The sequence below is a fragment of the Centroberyx affinis genome, unplaced genomic scaffold (assembly GCF_046629955.1).
Source record: "Centroberyx affinis isolate AG114_WGS23_722 - 3 ecotype Tasmania unplaced genomic scaffold, CSIRO-AGI_Caff_v1 ptg005584l_1, whole genome shotgun sequence".
Taxonomy (NCBI): domain Eukaryota; kingdom Metazoa; phylum Chordata; class Actinopteri; order Beryciformes; family Berycidae; genus Centroberyx; species Centroberyx affinis.
The window spans coordinates 22,501-37,500 of NW_027282809.1; the positions used below are offsets into that span (position 1 = coordinate 22,501).

At 42.8% G+C, this 15,000-nt stretch overlaps 1 protein-coding gene across 1 annotated transcript in view; it reads left to right on the top strand.

Moving 5' to 3' along the window:
• The window catches only part of LOC139667505 (glutamate receptor 1-like), a gene marked incomplete at its 3' end in the record, with an annotated part of 36,047 nt that overhangs the window by 593 nt on the left and 20,454 nt on the right, over positions 1-15,000 (top strand). The window contains exon 2 of the mRNA XM_071546984.1: positions 3,113-3,247. Within this exon, the coding sequence (XP_071403085.1) occupies positions 3,113-3,247 (135 nt within the window). The remainder of the gene's footprint in view (positions 1-3,112; positions 3,248-15,000) is intronic.

Below are 15,000 nucleotides of genomic sequence, written 5' to 3' on the forward strand. Positions count from 1 at the left end.
TGTATAGGCTACTCATTTAGTGACTTATAGTATTTCTTTATACTCATTCACTATAATATTTCTATATCAGTGGCGTATGGTGTGTTTGTGGTACTCAATATTCCTATAATATTCCTATAGTGACTTGTAGTGTTTATGGTAGGCTACTGATTCACTATACATTCCTATCGGGACTTACAGTATGTATATAAATATTCATACATTCTAATATTTCTATAATAACCTTATAGTGACTTTTAGTGTGTTTGTCATCCACTATAATATTTCTGTAGCATTCCTATAATATTGCTATAGTGACTTATAGTGTTTATGGTACTGATTAACTATAAATTTGCTTATAATATCCCTATTGGGACTTGGTACAATATACAGCCTCCTCATTCATTAAAATATTCCTATGATAATCCTATAGCCTAGTGAGTTACAATGTGTCATTCAATGTAATATTCCTATGATATCCCTATAGTGACTCAATGCTGAGTTGATAGTGACCTTATTGTAGCCTACTTATTGTGTATATCCTGTGGTATCACTATAATATTCCAATAATATTCCTTTAGGATATTACTGATAATATATATAATTTATAGTTTTGCTGTGACATAGGCTATGTACAGTATCCCTGTAAAATATATTCTAGGATGAATGTGTATGCAGCCTATATGTCTCACAGTTTTTTGAATCGGGTCATAACGGGTTTAATCCGCTCCGGTGCGTCATGCGTGTCCAAAAACTTGAGCAGCCGCTGGACAAACGAGGATAAAACGGCGCTGTGAAACCGAGACAGACTCCCGTGCACCGGATCACCGCTCCGTTAGCGCTTCATCCCCATTTTAACCATGACTGGGTTTTGGTCACATATGGTTTTTCTGCACGAGGCTGTGGCCGCGCGCCTGGCTGCGCAGCGCGTTCTTCCCCTAAATCCAGTTCCTGATTTGACTCATCAAGCCGCTGATGAAGACAGTCCAGGTCTCTCTCTCTCTCTGCAGACCCGCATCTGGCGTCCGAATAAAACCCACATGTAACCTTCTGACGGTCTGAGCCTGTAGGAGCCGCTGAGGCTGCGAGGCGACCTTCAGCTGCAGCTTAACAACACACACACACACACACACACACACACACACGCGAGCTCACATCAGCAGCTTCTCCCTGTGTGTTTATTACATCCAGAGCAACAGCCTCCCGTCAGAGAGATCATCTGGCTGCAGCCTGCACGAATAAATCACAATATTACAGTAATATCCCTATAATATCCCTATATTACACTGTTTGTGTTTCTCAATAGTGAGCTACAGTGACCTTACTGCACCTTATGGTATTTTTTATCTCTTATATTATCAATGTAATATTCCTGTAGGGACTTAGTGTGTATCTGAGTTTCAAGAGTGAGTTCATGGTATTTGTTTTTATGCCCTATGCTATCACTATAATATTCCCACAGAGACTTCTGTAACATTCCTGTAATATCCCTCTAAAATTCCTAATAGCATCACTAAAATAATTTACTATATGGTTCTTTTTCAGAAGGGGGAAAAGAGCTAATTCAGTCAGTCAGGGTGAGACTGACTCATCCTGCACATCAGGTCTGCTCTTTAATGAGCGTTATCTAAACAATGAAATGGAAGTGAAAGTTGTATTATCGTTAACATTTAACTTAAACTATGAATCTTTACACCAATAGCTGTGAATTTTCACACAACTCCCAGAATCCTCCTCATGTGTTTAGAGAGAACTATCGAGACGGAGTTCAGACCTGCAGGGGAAGGGAAGGGAAGGGAAGGGAAGGAGCGTCATGCATTTGTTCCTCAAAAATAAAACCAATATATCCAACAGAGGACAAGACAAAGATTTCACATTCATTTTCTCGAGGAAAAGCCATGAGAGCTTCTGAAGAGACAGAAAAGGTCAATTTTAAAGTCGGTGTTAATGGAGAGTCTCCTTACATTCTGTCTGCCTTCCCTTTCTGTACATTTACACTTGCTTCTCTGGCATTTAGCTGAAGCCCTTATCCAGAGCCACTTACAGTTAACAGTGTAACAGCAGAACAAGCTTGTCACCACACCAAAAATAAGAGGTCAAAGGTCAGAGTCTGACAATGTCCCTGTGACCGTGGAACAACCATGTAAGAATGTAAGAGTGAGCAGTAGGAAAAGTAATAGAATAAAACCTAAGAAGAGAGATAGAAGGGAGTTTTTTTTTCTGTTTTTTTTTAGAGCAAGTAGAGTGAGTAGATTAGGAAATGTGTTCAGTTTCTGAAATCACATTAAGCTGGCATGCGGTAGACGGCAAAACGGATGTTCATTGTTTTCAATAGTAAGATTAAACTCAGCCAACACTGGAGAACTGTGGCGTCTGCACAGGAGACGCAACTTGGCAACAAAAGTTGAATTTTCCCGACGTTTGCCGTCTACAGCGAGGACAAACCAGACCATGAAAAATCTAGAAAAACAGATGCGGCTGATTATGAGTTTTCTATTAGAGTCTTCCTCTGACGGGAGAAAACCACGTAATGCCAAAATATTGAAAATGAACACTCAATCGGATAAACGGCTAATGCAAATTGGCAATTCATCGCCTCGATTTGCACTGAACGGTCGAGCCTCTTGTTTACCAGAATTGTCGTGGCAGTAAGAAGACAGCTTGTGGTTGCGGCTGACTGGCGTCCCATGATGCCGAGCCATACGGGGCTTTCAGACCACAGTGTGAAGGCAGCGAGTGGGAAGAGGGCAGCCCCACTCTGTGTTGTGTGTGGCTGGACAGAGAGCCTCCTCCTCTCTGTGTTGTGTGCGGCTGGACAGAGAGCCTCCTCCTCTCTGTGTTGTGTGCGGCTGGACAGAGAGCCTCCTCCTCTCTGTGTTGTGTGCGGCTGGACAGAGAGCCTCCTCCTCTCTGTGTTGCGTGCAGCTGGACAGAGAGCCTCCTCCTCTCTGTGTTGTGTGCGGCTGGACAGAGAGCCTCCTCCTCTCTGTGTTGTGTGCGGCTGGACAGAGAGCCTCCTCCTCTCTGTGTTGTGTGCGGCTGGACAGAGCGCCTCCTCCTCTCTGTGTTGTGTGCGGCTGGACAGAGCGCCTCCTCCTCTCTGTGCTGATCGGTGTCTCTGTTTGTCTGGCAGGAGGCCTTTTCCCCACCGGCTCCCATGAGTACGAGGTGTTTCGCTTCGCCCTGGCGCGGCACCAGGACGTCCCCAAGCTGGTGCCGCAGGTGGACATGGTGGACACCGGCAGCAGCTTCGCCATGACCTACGCCTGTAAGTCCAGCTTTAAGTTCATCTGATTCTGGTTTGTGTATGGATGCTCACCAAGGATTTTGTCACAAAGGATTGCAACATCAAATCCTGTGTGGTGGTAAAAAAAACACACAGCAACTGTCTGTAATGTAGGAGGGAAAATACCGACAGAGGGGCCACTGAATCCTATGAACAAAAGAGTGAAATTATTATGAAATTCAACTATTCCTCATTTTGCCGGGGACCCGCTGGAACCCGTTCAAGGCCCCGCAGTGGCCCCCCGGACACAGTTTGGGAACCACTGCAATAGAGCACTTCTGTAGTATGAAAATCTCAAATTAACTCAAATTCTGGTGATTTTAATGTTAGAAGTGAACTTTGCTGTGTTCATGCAGTGATCTGGTTTCAGTCAGAACCCACTGGATCAGTTCAGAACGACGGCACAGAGCAGCTAACTGTTTCTGTGGAGAACCGCTCCCTTTTCACTATTTTCACCAGTCTGGTGTATTTTTAGGATAAGTCACTCGCTCGCTCGGTTTGTTGCTCCCAAAAATTTCAAAACACCTCACTGTGTGTTCAGAGCAGGATGCAGAGGAACCATCAGCTGCCTGTTAGTGTCTCAGCCACTCTGCTGCTCCGGCTCACTGCAGGGCGGAGGACATCATGTGGGTCCTGGTTCTGATCCCAGGGTTGGAAGATTAGGCTTTTAGGAGTGAAATAGGCTTGTTTGTTTGTTTGTTTATTTGAATCCCCATTAGCTGCTGCATCTCAGCAGCTACTCTTCCTGGGATCCACTCAGAACTTTACGTTGTGACAATACACTGTGACAGTACAACCAAATAAAATGTAATATTACAGAATAGACAGGACGACTAAAACATACGGTGAACATACACTAATATAGTACATTGAATATACACTAATACACTGTGACAATACAACCAACAGAACATGTGACATTACAGAACAAACAGGATGACAACACACAAATAAGACAAGCTCCTAAAAATAAAAATAATTAATAATTCACCTTAAACACTCATTCTTAGTAGACATGTTTACACATATCGACCAGTGTTGGGGTCGTTACTCAAGAAAATGTAATGTGTTACACATTACTCGTTACTTTTTGAAGTAATGCATTACTTTACTTATTTACTCCCTGTAGAAAGTAATTCGTTACACTACTCATTACATTACTTTTGCGTTACTCCACAACAACGGTGATTCTAGAAACGGGCAACATTTCCTCTGCTATGTACGATGCTACAAGCCTGTTCATCTCTGCTTTTGTTACCTGTTGAAAATCAAGCTGTGGCAGCTCGGTTGGGGTCGGCTTACACTCAGCCTGGGCGTCACTCTGGGCCCGGGGGTCTTTCGCTCCTAGCTTTGTGTTAGCATGTTGCCTTTCCTAGCTTTGTGTTAGCATGTTGCCTTTCCTAGCTTTGTGTTAGCATGTTGCCTTTCCTAGCTTTGTGTTAGCATGTTGCCTTTCCTAGCTTTGTGTTAGCATGTTGCCTTTCCTAGCTTTGTGTTAGCATGTTGCCTCTGCAGGTGCTTGGAGAGATTTGATGTGGTGTTCACAGCGGTGGATCATTGTTTCTGGCCTGGGCACAGTTTGCACTTTACCGTCACATTCTTGTCTTTTCGCGCAAAACAAATTGGAAGTAATTTGCATATCTCCACCCCTCAAAAGTTGTAGACCTCTCTGCCATTTTCGTCCTATCTCCCACATGAACTGTCTCTAGCCAAAGTCACATGAGAGGTCAGAGGTCAGAGGTTGTTGCACAAGCGTGGATGAAAAGGCACGTTTGATGATTTTTTTCTATCCGCCCAGATAATCCTGCAGATTCCAGATCCCAGATCCTGCAGATAATTGAAGAACTTATGTAACGCAAGTAACGACATAATTGTTTGATTAGTAACTGTAATGTGATTACTGAATTTAGGAACCGTAACGCATTACATTACTGCGGTACAGACAAATGTAATGCGATTACAGTAATGCGTTACTTTGTAATGCGTTACCCCCAACACTGATATCAACATATAAACATCTCAACTGTCAGATGAAAATTAGAATTGACTTTATTACTCTAGGATCACACATGCAGACAGACCACAACCACAGAGTCCATCAACAGCTGGAATACATTTATGTTTTGCTCAAAGCTGCAAAGGTCGCTGCTCATCAAGGCAAGACAACTTTATTTGTATAGCACATTTCATACACTGGAGCAATTCAAAGTGCTTTACAGAGTGATAAAAATACAGTAAAGGTAAAAGATTTACAATTAAAAAGTGCAAAAGTACAGACAAGAGATACAAAAGATAAAAGACTTACAAAGTAAACTAGTGCAGTTCAAATCAAATGAGATAGAAAGAAAGAAAGATGAAAGAACACAACAAATACAACAAATACTCCCACTTTTAGATGCACATTGTGAGTGAACCCATATGTTTTTCTGTAAACATCACAAACTAGCTGCTTGTCCAGAAGGAGAGGACAGATACAGACCGACTCTCCCACCACAGACATCCAGCTGCCGGCAGTTTCCCACCCTGCACTGCAGTCACTACGTTGTTTTCGTTTAACACCAGCGACGAGGCGTTCCAGTCCTCTCTGTCCTTACACCTGTAGGTTCAGCTGGGAGTTGATACCAGTTAAAACGCACAGCAGAGTGTGAGAGAAGCTGCAGATTAAAGTGCAGATTCACACTTTAAGCCCATTTTATAACGGCTTAGCCTCACTTGGGATGTAATTTCCTCTCAGAATCAGGTTCTGCTTACCAGGTTTGTCTAATTTAAAACAACAAACACTCAGAGGTTCAGATGACATTATTCATGGTGACATTATCCGTGGTGCTTTTGTATTTTATTAAGGGATTTACTGTATAATAGGGAGTTGCAGACAAGCAATCTGATTGGTTAAAGAACGTCCGACCTGTGTTGATATTCCCATGATGCACACCTAGCCGTGCTGAATTGGTTGCTATGACAACTGTTGTGTTAACCAGGGAGCTAGTTACCAAGCTTTGTTGGTTATTATTCCTGTGTGTGTACGCTGCTTTGAAAGAAAAAGAAAATCAGTCAGTACCTATATTGGTAATTGGTCCATAGAGTCAGGATCCCCAGAGGGACACCTGTCCACATCACTGTCCTGCTCATGATCACAGTAAAGAAGACGCCCTCTGGCTGCTTGATATAATGCAGCGCTGAGGGAATATCAGGTTCAGGCAGCATGAAGATAGAAGGAAACATACAGTAGCATTAGATCAGGCTTCAGAACAACAGGATGGATACAGGCTCAAGGCAGGACAGTCTGTTTAATGATATGTTCCCTGAAGCCTGTTGGTTTACTTCTCTCTTCCTGAAAGTCTGTTCTTAATTAGTTAGTTCTGTCCCAATCTCTGAACCCATCGTCTATCGGTCTGATGACGATTAGACTCTGGGGGCGACGGCCGATATTTGGGGGGTTTCCGGTGTAGCCAGAGGACATCCGGGCCAAGACTTCCTCTTTCGTGCGCCGGTCATTGTTTACAGTCCGATTAGCAACTTGAGACGCGAGAGTCGAACGTTTCTCCACACAAAACACAAACATCGATACTTTTTGTAGGTGTTTTAGGTCTGGACGACATTTCGGCTAATCTCTATAAACAGATATCTGCATATGAGACGTCGTCTCTCGACTCCGACTCCATTCTCGCGTCTCAAGTCGCTAATCGGACTGTAAACAATGACCGGCGCATGGAAGAGGAAGTCTTGGCCCGGATGTCCGCTGGCTACACCGGAAACCCCCAAATATTGGCCGTCGCCCCCAGAGTCTAATCGTCGTCGACCAAGTAGAAGTGGAGATGGGTTTTCTGGTAAATCTTTGTTGTTATTTGTCGAAATCTAGAATCTGCAGACTAAGTTCCACAGGATGGATTTACATATTAAAGGCAGGATGGGCCAGGACAGCCAATAGAATGCATTTCTTTGCATCACGTGGTTTTGGACAATCAATAAGAGTCTAATCGTAGTCAGACCGATAGACGATGGGGTTCAGAAATTGGGACAGCACTAACTAATTAAGAACAGACTTTCAGGAAGAGAGAAGTAAACCAGCAGGCTTGAGGGAACACAGCATTAAACAGACTTATAACAAGGAAACATCCAGCTAAATGGACACAGAAATACTAGCAGACTAGTATAGTTTGAAGTTGAAGGTCAGCTAGCTAACTAGCTAACCTAGATAACTTAGTATGGATAGATTGTATTTTTTCAGTTAGCAGCAGATCGCTAGGCTTCATATTAGCTTCCTCCTCTCTCACCTCTTGTCTTTTTCACTGGGCTTCAGTCTAATGTTACTTAGCCTGAAAAACTGTGGTTCTCTGGCTCCGCCCACTGAGGCATAACTCAACCAATCAGATTATTTCTGCCTCCGGGAAATGTCTGTGGTACCGAAACTCTGATCTGCAAAATCCGATCACTTTTATCAACATGTGCAGGAATGTGTGTGTGATGTTGAGCTGGGCTTTATAAATGTTTCAGATCACAAAGAGCATACGCTGCTGTCCAGCTTTGATCTGTTCAGACCAGAGCCTTTATACTACAGAGTGTGCAGGGTGTGCAGGGTGCACATGGTGTGCAGGGTGTGTACATCAGCAAGGCTAAACATCCTAATCGATACAGAGATCTTAGTTTGGTTCACCAGACTCTGTTTCTCATTTCACAGTTTATCACTTCATCAAAGGCAGGAGGAACGAAGTGCTGCTGTTTAGTAAAACAACATGTTTTCAAAAGGTGTTTTTCAGGAGTGAAGGAGGGATTCTTACCTTCCCACTGGGAGGCTAGCTCTGTTTCCTCTTTCAAATCTCTCTTAAAAACGCACTTTTTCAGAATTGCTTTCTCTTGAATCGGTTACTGAATCGATTACTCTTCCATTTTATTTTATTTATTTTATTGTGTTTTTGTATACCTCGCCTTTCATGTTTCAATACTACTTGTATTTTTTATCTGGTAATTTATCTTGTTTTTATGTCTTTGTAAAGCACTTTGTAACTTGTTTTTGAAAAGTGCTATATAAATAAAGCTTACTTACTTACACTGACAGCCTTGCATGTTTGACTCTATATAACCAGGTTTTAGCAGGTTCCAGGAGCCTAGAGGCCATGAAATTCACTCATAAATAACCATCGAGACTTTCATTTCAAATATGAAAAGTACCAAGATTGCACAAAGGTGGTTGTGACTTCCAGTTGTATTTGTTCCACATAGTTTCTTACAACAGACAGGACAGATGCCACAGCCGGGTGTCAACACTCTTTCCATGTATGAATGAAGATCTAAGCCATTTATTAGCCATTTAGATATTTAATTTATCATATTGTTCTTTATATACAGTCATATTTTCTAGTGCTATTTTTGGTTTTAACTGTAATAGTACTCCTTGAATATATGCTTATTGCCTATTGTCTGTTACTTGTGTCTGTGTATTGCACTGGATGCCACTTTACTGTTATTGTTCATTGTTTTCTGCTATTTGCCGCACCAAGCTGAATAACATGTGCAGATGGACCTGGAGGAAATAAATGTGAATGTGACTGTGAATGTGAATGTGAATGTGAGTGTGAGTGTGAATGTGAATGTGAATGTGAATGTGAATGTGAGTGTGAATCTGAATGTGAATCTGAATGTGAGTGTGAATCTGAATGTGAGTGTGAATCTGAATGTGAGTGTAAGTGTGAATCTGAATGTGTGTGAATGTGAATCTGAATGTGAGTGTAAGTGTGAATCTGAATGTGAGTGTGAATGTGAATGTGAGTGTGAATGTGAATGTGAATGTGAATGTGAATGTGAATGTGAATCTGAATGTGAGTGTGAATCTGAATGTGAATGTGAGTCTGAAGCTGAATGTGAATCTGAATGTGAGTGTGAATCTGAATGTGAGTGTAAGTGTGAATCTGAATGTGTGTGAATGTGAATCTGAATGTGAGTGTAAGTGTGAATCTGAATGTGAGTGTGAATGTGAATGTGAGTGTGAATGTGAATGTGAATGTGAATGTGAATGTGAATGTGAATCTGAATGTGAGTGTGAATCTGAATGTGAATGTGAGTCTGAAGCTGAATGTGAATCTGAATGTGAATGTGAGTGTGAATCTGAATGTGAGTGTAAGTGTGAATCTGAATGTGAGTGTAAGTGTGAATCTGAATGTGTGTGAATGTGAATCTGAATGTGAGTGTAAGTGTGAATCTGAATGTGAGTGTGAATGTGAATCTGAATGTGAGTGTGAATGTGAGTGTGAATGTGAGTGTGAATGTGAATCTGAATGTGAGTGTGAATCTGAATCTGAATGTGAATGTGAGTGTGAGTGTGAATCTGAATATGAATCTGAATGTGAATGTGTCTGAAGCTGAATGTGAATGTGAATGTGAGTGTGAATCTGAATGTGAGTGTAAGTGAGAATCTGAATGTGAGTGTGAATGTGAATCTGAATGTGAGTGTAAGTGTGAATGTGAATGTGAATGTGAATGTGAGTGTGAATGTGAATGTGAATGTGAATGTGAGTGTGAGTGTGAATCTGAATGTGAGTGTGAATCTGAATGTGAAGGTGAGTGTGAATCTGAATGTGAAGGTGAGTGTGAATCTGAATGTGAATGTGAGTGTGAATCTGAATGTGAATGTGAATGTGAATGTGAATGTGAATGTGAAGGTGAAGGTGACTGTGAATGTGAATGTGAATGTGAATGTGAGTGTGAATGTGAATCTGAATGTGAGTGTGAATCTGAATGTGAAGGTGAGTGTGAATCTGAATGTGAGTGTAAGTGTGAATCTGAATGTGAGTGTGAATGTGAGTGTGCCTTGCTCAGTGGCTGTAGTGTTGCAGGCAGGCTGGTGCAGTGTGAAGATGTTGATTCAAAACAGGACTGGTCATTTAAACTTATAAAGATAAGACTATAACAAAAAGTGGTTTAAAAACTCGCTGTCTTCCTAACAACTGACAACTGGCTACCTGCGACGCCATATCGATTACCCACAAGTCCCTACAACCGCGACAGGTAAAGCCTTTCAAAAGCACCTTCTTAACGTTAGCAATCCATAATACATAATTTCATTAATCAATTTTCTACCCATCTATAAATTATATAAATGAACCAGGGCATAAACCAAACTTGCCGATGTTGACAAAACAGCTCCTACTGTGGTTTTTGCCCAAGCAGTATTTTGCAGGCAAAGCGAAAGGTGAACGAAGACACTGAATCCCCCACCGGCTCCAGGGCTGCTGCTCTGAAGCCGACCCTGACCTCTGACCTCTGACCTCCCGGTGGAGGAGGGCGAGAGAAAAGCAAATTTCTCCTTCAGGGATCGAAAAAATATCAACAACTCAGACTGTAGCTCAAGTTGAACCGGGCGACAGGCGTTATATTTACCTCTGTGTGTGTTAGCTGGTGTTTGTTCTGTAATGAAAGAGTTAGGAGCAGCAGGCTGCAGTTTCTGTGATTAGGCAAGGATGGATAGTAGATGGATGTAGTTTCTTTGAGGCTGAGTCTGTTTTGAGAGAGAGAAAGGTGCAGTTGTTCATGACTGTAGTTCTCAATCCAACCAATCACCACAGCGGCTGATTTAGGGCTGGGCGATATGGTTGAAATCAATATCATGATAATTATAAGGATTTTTCTCGATATCAATATATATCACGATATGGTTCACGTATGCAAAATCATGTTAAATAATCAAATTAATGTTCATCTCATTGAACCGAATAGTGATGTTAGGTGTGATGTCAAACAAAACTGAAATCTTCAAATAATATTCCTACCATACCTCATTTTATCAGAGTTTTTAAGTAAAATCTGCTTGTCATCATCAGTTTAGACAGCAGAAATGTGTGTCACGATATCAAAAGCATCCGGTGAATTTTCAAAATAAAACACCCTGTGCAGACTCCCGATCGTATATCACATCATCAACGTTATAACCGAGGAGAAAAGGAGAAGAAATGCAATTCTCCTCCTGCTAACAGGCACTGTATGTGAAATATAGATACGAAATAATTATGTATATTAAATGTATTTTTACTAACTAAAACACAGCCACAAATCTTTGATCCATGTCGTTCATAACTGGACTTAACTGTATTAACTTTGTCTGTAGGCTACAGCACAATAAAGTAGGAAACAACAACAATAAACACAATTAAAACAGACAAAAAAAGAAACCATTTAATTACGTAGCCTACTGCTAGAAGCACAAAAAATCAAGGAAAAATGACCAAATCAGCAAGTTGGCCAGACAAAACGCTCCGCTCCTGAAACGCTCCCGGTGTGGTATGAAGCCGTGCGGAGGACGGAACGATACAGCCGCCCCCGGTGGAATCCAGCCCTAAGCTGATTTCACTGATGAACACAGAGTGAAAACCTGCAGACTGCTCAGTCTCGATAGTTCATGGCTGAGAACCACTGCAGCTGATCCAAAAACACACTTCTGTTCAGTCTAATGCAGGTAAAAAATACCAAATGAATGAGTTAATTAGCTTGGTATGATAGATAGATAGATAGATAGATAGATAGATAGATAGACAGACAGACAGATTTGATCCTGTTTGAAGTTTTAGGTTTCATTATCTGGACCAAGCCAGGGATTGGCTTTCACATTACATCTCTAATACGTTACTTCTGATTGGTGGAGCCGACCGCAGGCTTTTGGGACTCTAATACCCAGAATGCCGCTGGTGTGTCAGGAGTAAACTAGAGGACATGGACGTAGGGATGAAAACTGGCTCAGGGCAGCGCCGCAGGAACCGACAACAAGCTGCATGTGTTTCTAATGCTGATCGGGGGGGAAACAGTGGAGCTGTGCAGACAATTCTGTTTGGTTCAACTTTACTTTCCTTATTCCAGTGAATTTACCGGTGGAAAAAGTCTTCTGAGACAGCGATACAGAGGTGTAACAACAACACTTTTCCAAAGGTTATTACACAGGTGAATACACCGGAGCGAGCCGGTTTTAAAGCATTACCCACAATCCCCCACGTTAACATCCCAGTCAGATCGCAAACATCTCGGCGGCGGCTGCTCTTCACTTTTCTTTGGCTGCAGACAAAATTGAAATCGGCTTTAGGGAGGAAGCTGTGAGGCAGAGAAAAGCTTTATTCATCAAGTCGTCAACTCCACATTATATAACAGAGTGGCAGATTAAGGACTTCAGTCTGTTCTGTGGCTTTATTGTTAAAAAAAAAACTGTTTTATTGACATGCTGGAATTTCAAGTTGGTGTTATTGACAGCAGAAGGCAGCTTCTCAGACTGCTGATTATCTATATGAGGTATTTTCCTGAGCCTCCTCCACTGATGCAGAGTGTAAAAATCGCCTGCTGCACCTTGGCTCTACAACCTGCCCCCTGGACACAGAACTGCCAAACCTGTCTCTCTCTCAGTCTCTCTGTCTCTCTCTCTCTGTCTGTCTCTCTCTCTCAGTATCTCTCTCTCTCTGTCTGTCTATCTCTCTCTGTTGCCCTTTTTCATTCTCCCTCTTCATCTGGCTTTCCCCTTTTTTTCTATTTCTGTCTCTCGCTGTCTCACACTTCACTTCTCTTGCTTTCTTTCTATGTCTGCCTGTCTCTCTCTCTCTCTCTCTCTCTCTCTCTCTCTCTCTCTCTCTCTCTCTCTCTCTGCCCCCCCTCCCTGCTCTGTTGTTGTGTGAAATGTAAAACAGGCAGAGCGAGCGGCGGGTCCTGTGAGACAGACTCTACAGTAAGACCAAAGTAACATGGCTGGATATTCAACATGCGGTGAGGTAGAAAAACAAATATCACACCAGGAGGAGCGGCTGGAGGCACACAGCAGGCACATCACACTGCAGCCTGCCTGCTGTGTGTTGTAACGGCACACACACACACACACACACACACACACACACCGCAGAGGCACTTTTATCAACAGCTCCAGTTAATGTACAGGAATATCTCATTGGTGTAGAGACTGATGACTCACACAGCAGCACAGTTCACCCTCTGGCGGCCATGTTGGACGTCTTAGGCAACAACTGACATTTTGTCACTGGTATATCTAATCAAATTTCTGTTTACTAATGCCAGCTTGTTAGCTAGCTAACCACAGCAGCTGGTTAGGTAGCTTTCACTGTCTTGTTGTTAACACATCTGATTAGCACACTAGCTAACGTAGCTAGCAGCAGGTAGCCTGTAGCGGAGCCGGGGCGGGGGGCGACCAACCCAGGTCTCACAATCCCCTGATCCCCCGATCCCCTGATCTTGCCTGGGTCCAGACCTTTGACTCCGCCCACTCCACCAGTTGACTGATTCTGGTCTGGCATCTTGACATGAAACAGCGGTTTCTCGGTTGAAAAATGATCGGTCCAATGAGCGCCGGGGGGGGACTAACGATTAGCCAATCAGAGCCACGGGCGGGACTAACACCGCTGTCAAGCTGTGTGCCGGAACCAAGGAGGAGTAATAACAACAATGGAGACGCTATAGACAAGATAGACGCTGCTATCCAGGCTGTTCTGAATCCATTAAAAGTACAAATTACTTTGAAATCTGAACAGCACTCTGCTTTGAAGGCATTTATTCAAAGGGCAGATGTTTTTTTTGCATCAGTGTCGACTTAAAATGACGTTAGATTCAGGCGGATACGTCGGTCTCTAGTGATTGGTTAGGGAAAATCGAATCCCTCTCCCCCACGGAAATCGGTTAGAGTGGAGGCAATGTCAGACTGAAGATGGAAATGGAGTGGAACGAGTTGACAATTCTGTCTGATATCAGGAAACCCCTGATCTGGTCTGATCAACAGACTTGGGAACAGTGGAGGTTCAGAGCAGCAGAGGCTCACAGGTGAGAGACGAGCAAGACCGAGGGAAGGCATGAAGCTCAAACGTTGTTCCAGGCTCCATCCTGACAGCTGCTCCCGTCTTGTTCTTGATGTGAGAGACAGTTTATCTTTCATGTTCATGTTTGGACCTTCAGGCCGATCATCATACTATAAAGCAAGGAATCTCTGTCTGTCTGTATGTCCGTCTCATATCTCGAGAACCGTTCGTCCGATCGACTTGACACTTGGCGGGTGTATTGCTGGGGACCCAAGGAAGTGCAGTGTGGGATTAGACACGCGACACGTTCAGTATTAATAAACTTTGAATAAACAAGCGAACAGCGCTCTGTGCAGCAGTGGCGTGAACGGGCACTGCACTAGTAATGCTTAAAAACAAAAAACTCCACCCAACAAGGAAGCCGGGCCACGTTAAACAAACGCACAATCAAACGACAGGCAGGCAGTTTAATCTGAGCAGGAGCCGACAGGTTGAGTTGAGAAAATGTCGAGAAAGAAGAAACTAGACATTTTGTCTTGTTTTCAGCCCAATGTGATAAAACAATGACAGTCATGTCATTTTCACATGATCCATCTTTGTAACTGAAATGACTGTAGTGTAAAGCTTGCTATGGGAGTGAAGGAATATGTATCTATGTATTGTTGTTTGATTGACTGTAACGTTAGCTAAATAAACATCGCACAAAAAGTTTGGAACTTTGTGTTTGGTAGATTATTTCTCTGTTGGAACAATGCTTCTGTTTATTTCCCTTTTAAATGGTGCCCCATTTGTAAGGAACATGCAATTGTGGGATGAGCAGCACAGCTGAGTATGTGGGTTGCGCTCATGAAAAATTTGCCAAATCTTCTCTGCCAATGCCAAACAGCTTATTCTGCTGTTGCTATTGACTCTTGTTTTGAGCTTCCGGTACCCCCAGGTGCTGACAATCAGGTACCTGATTGGCAC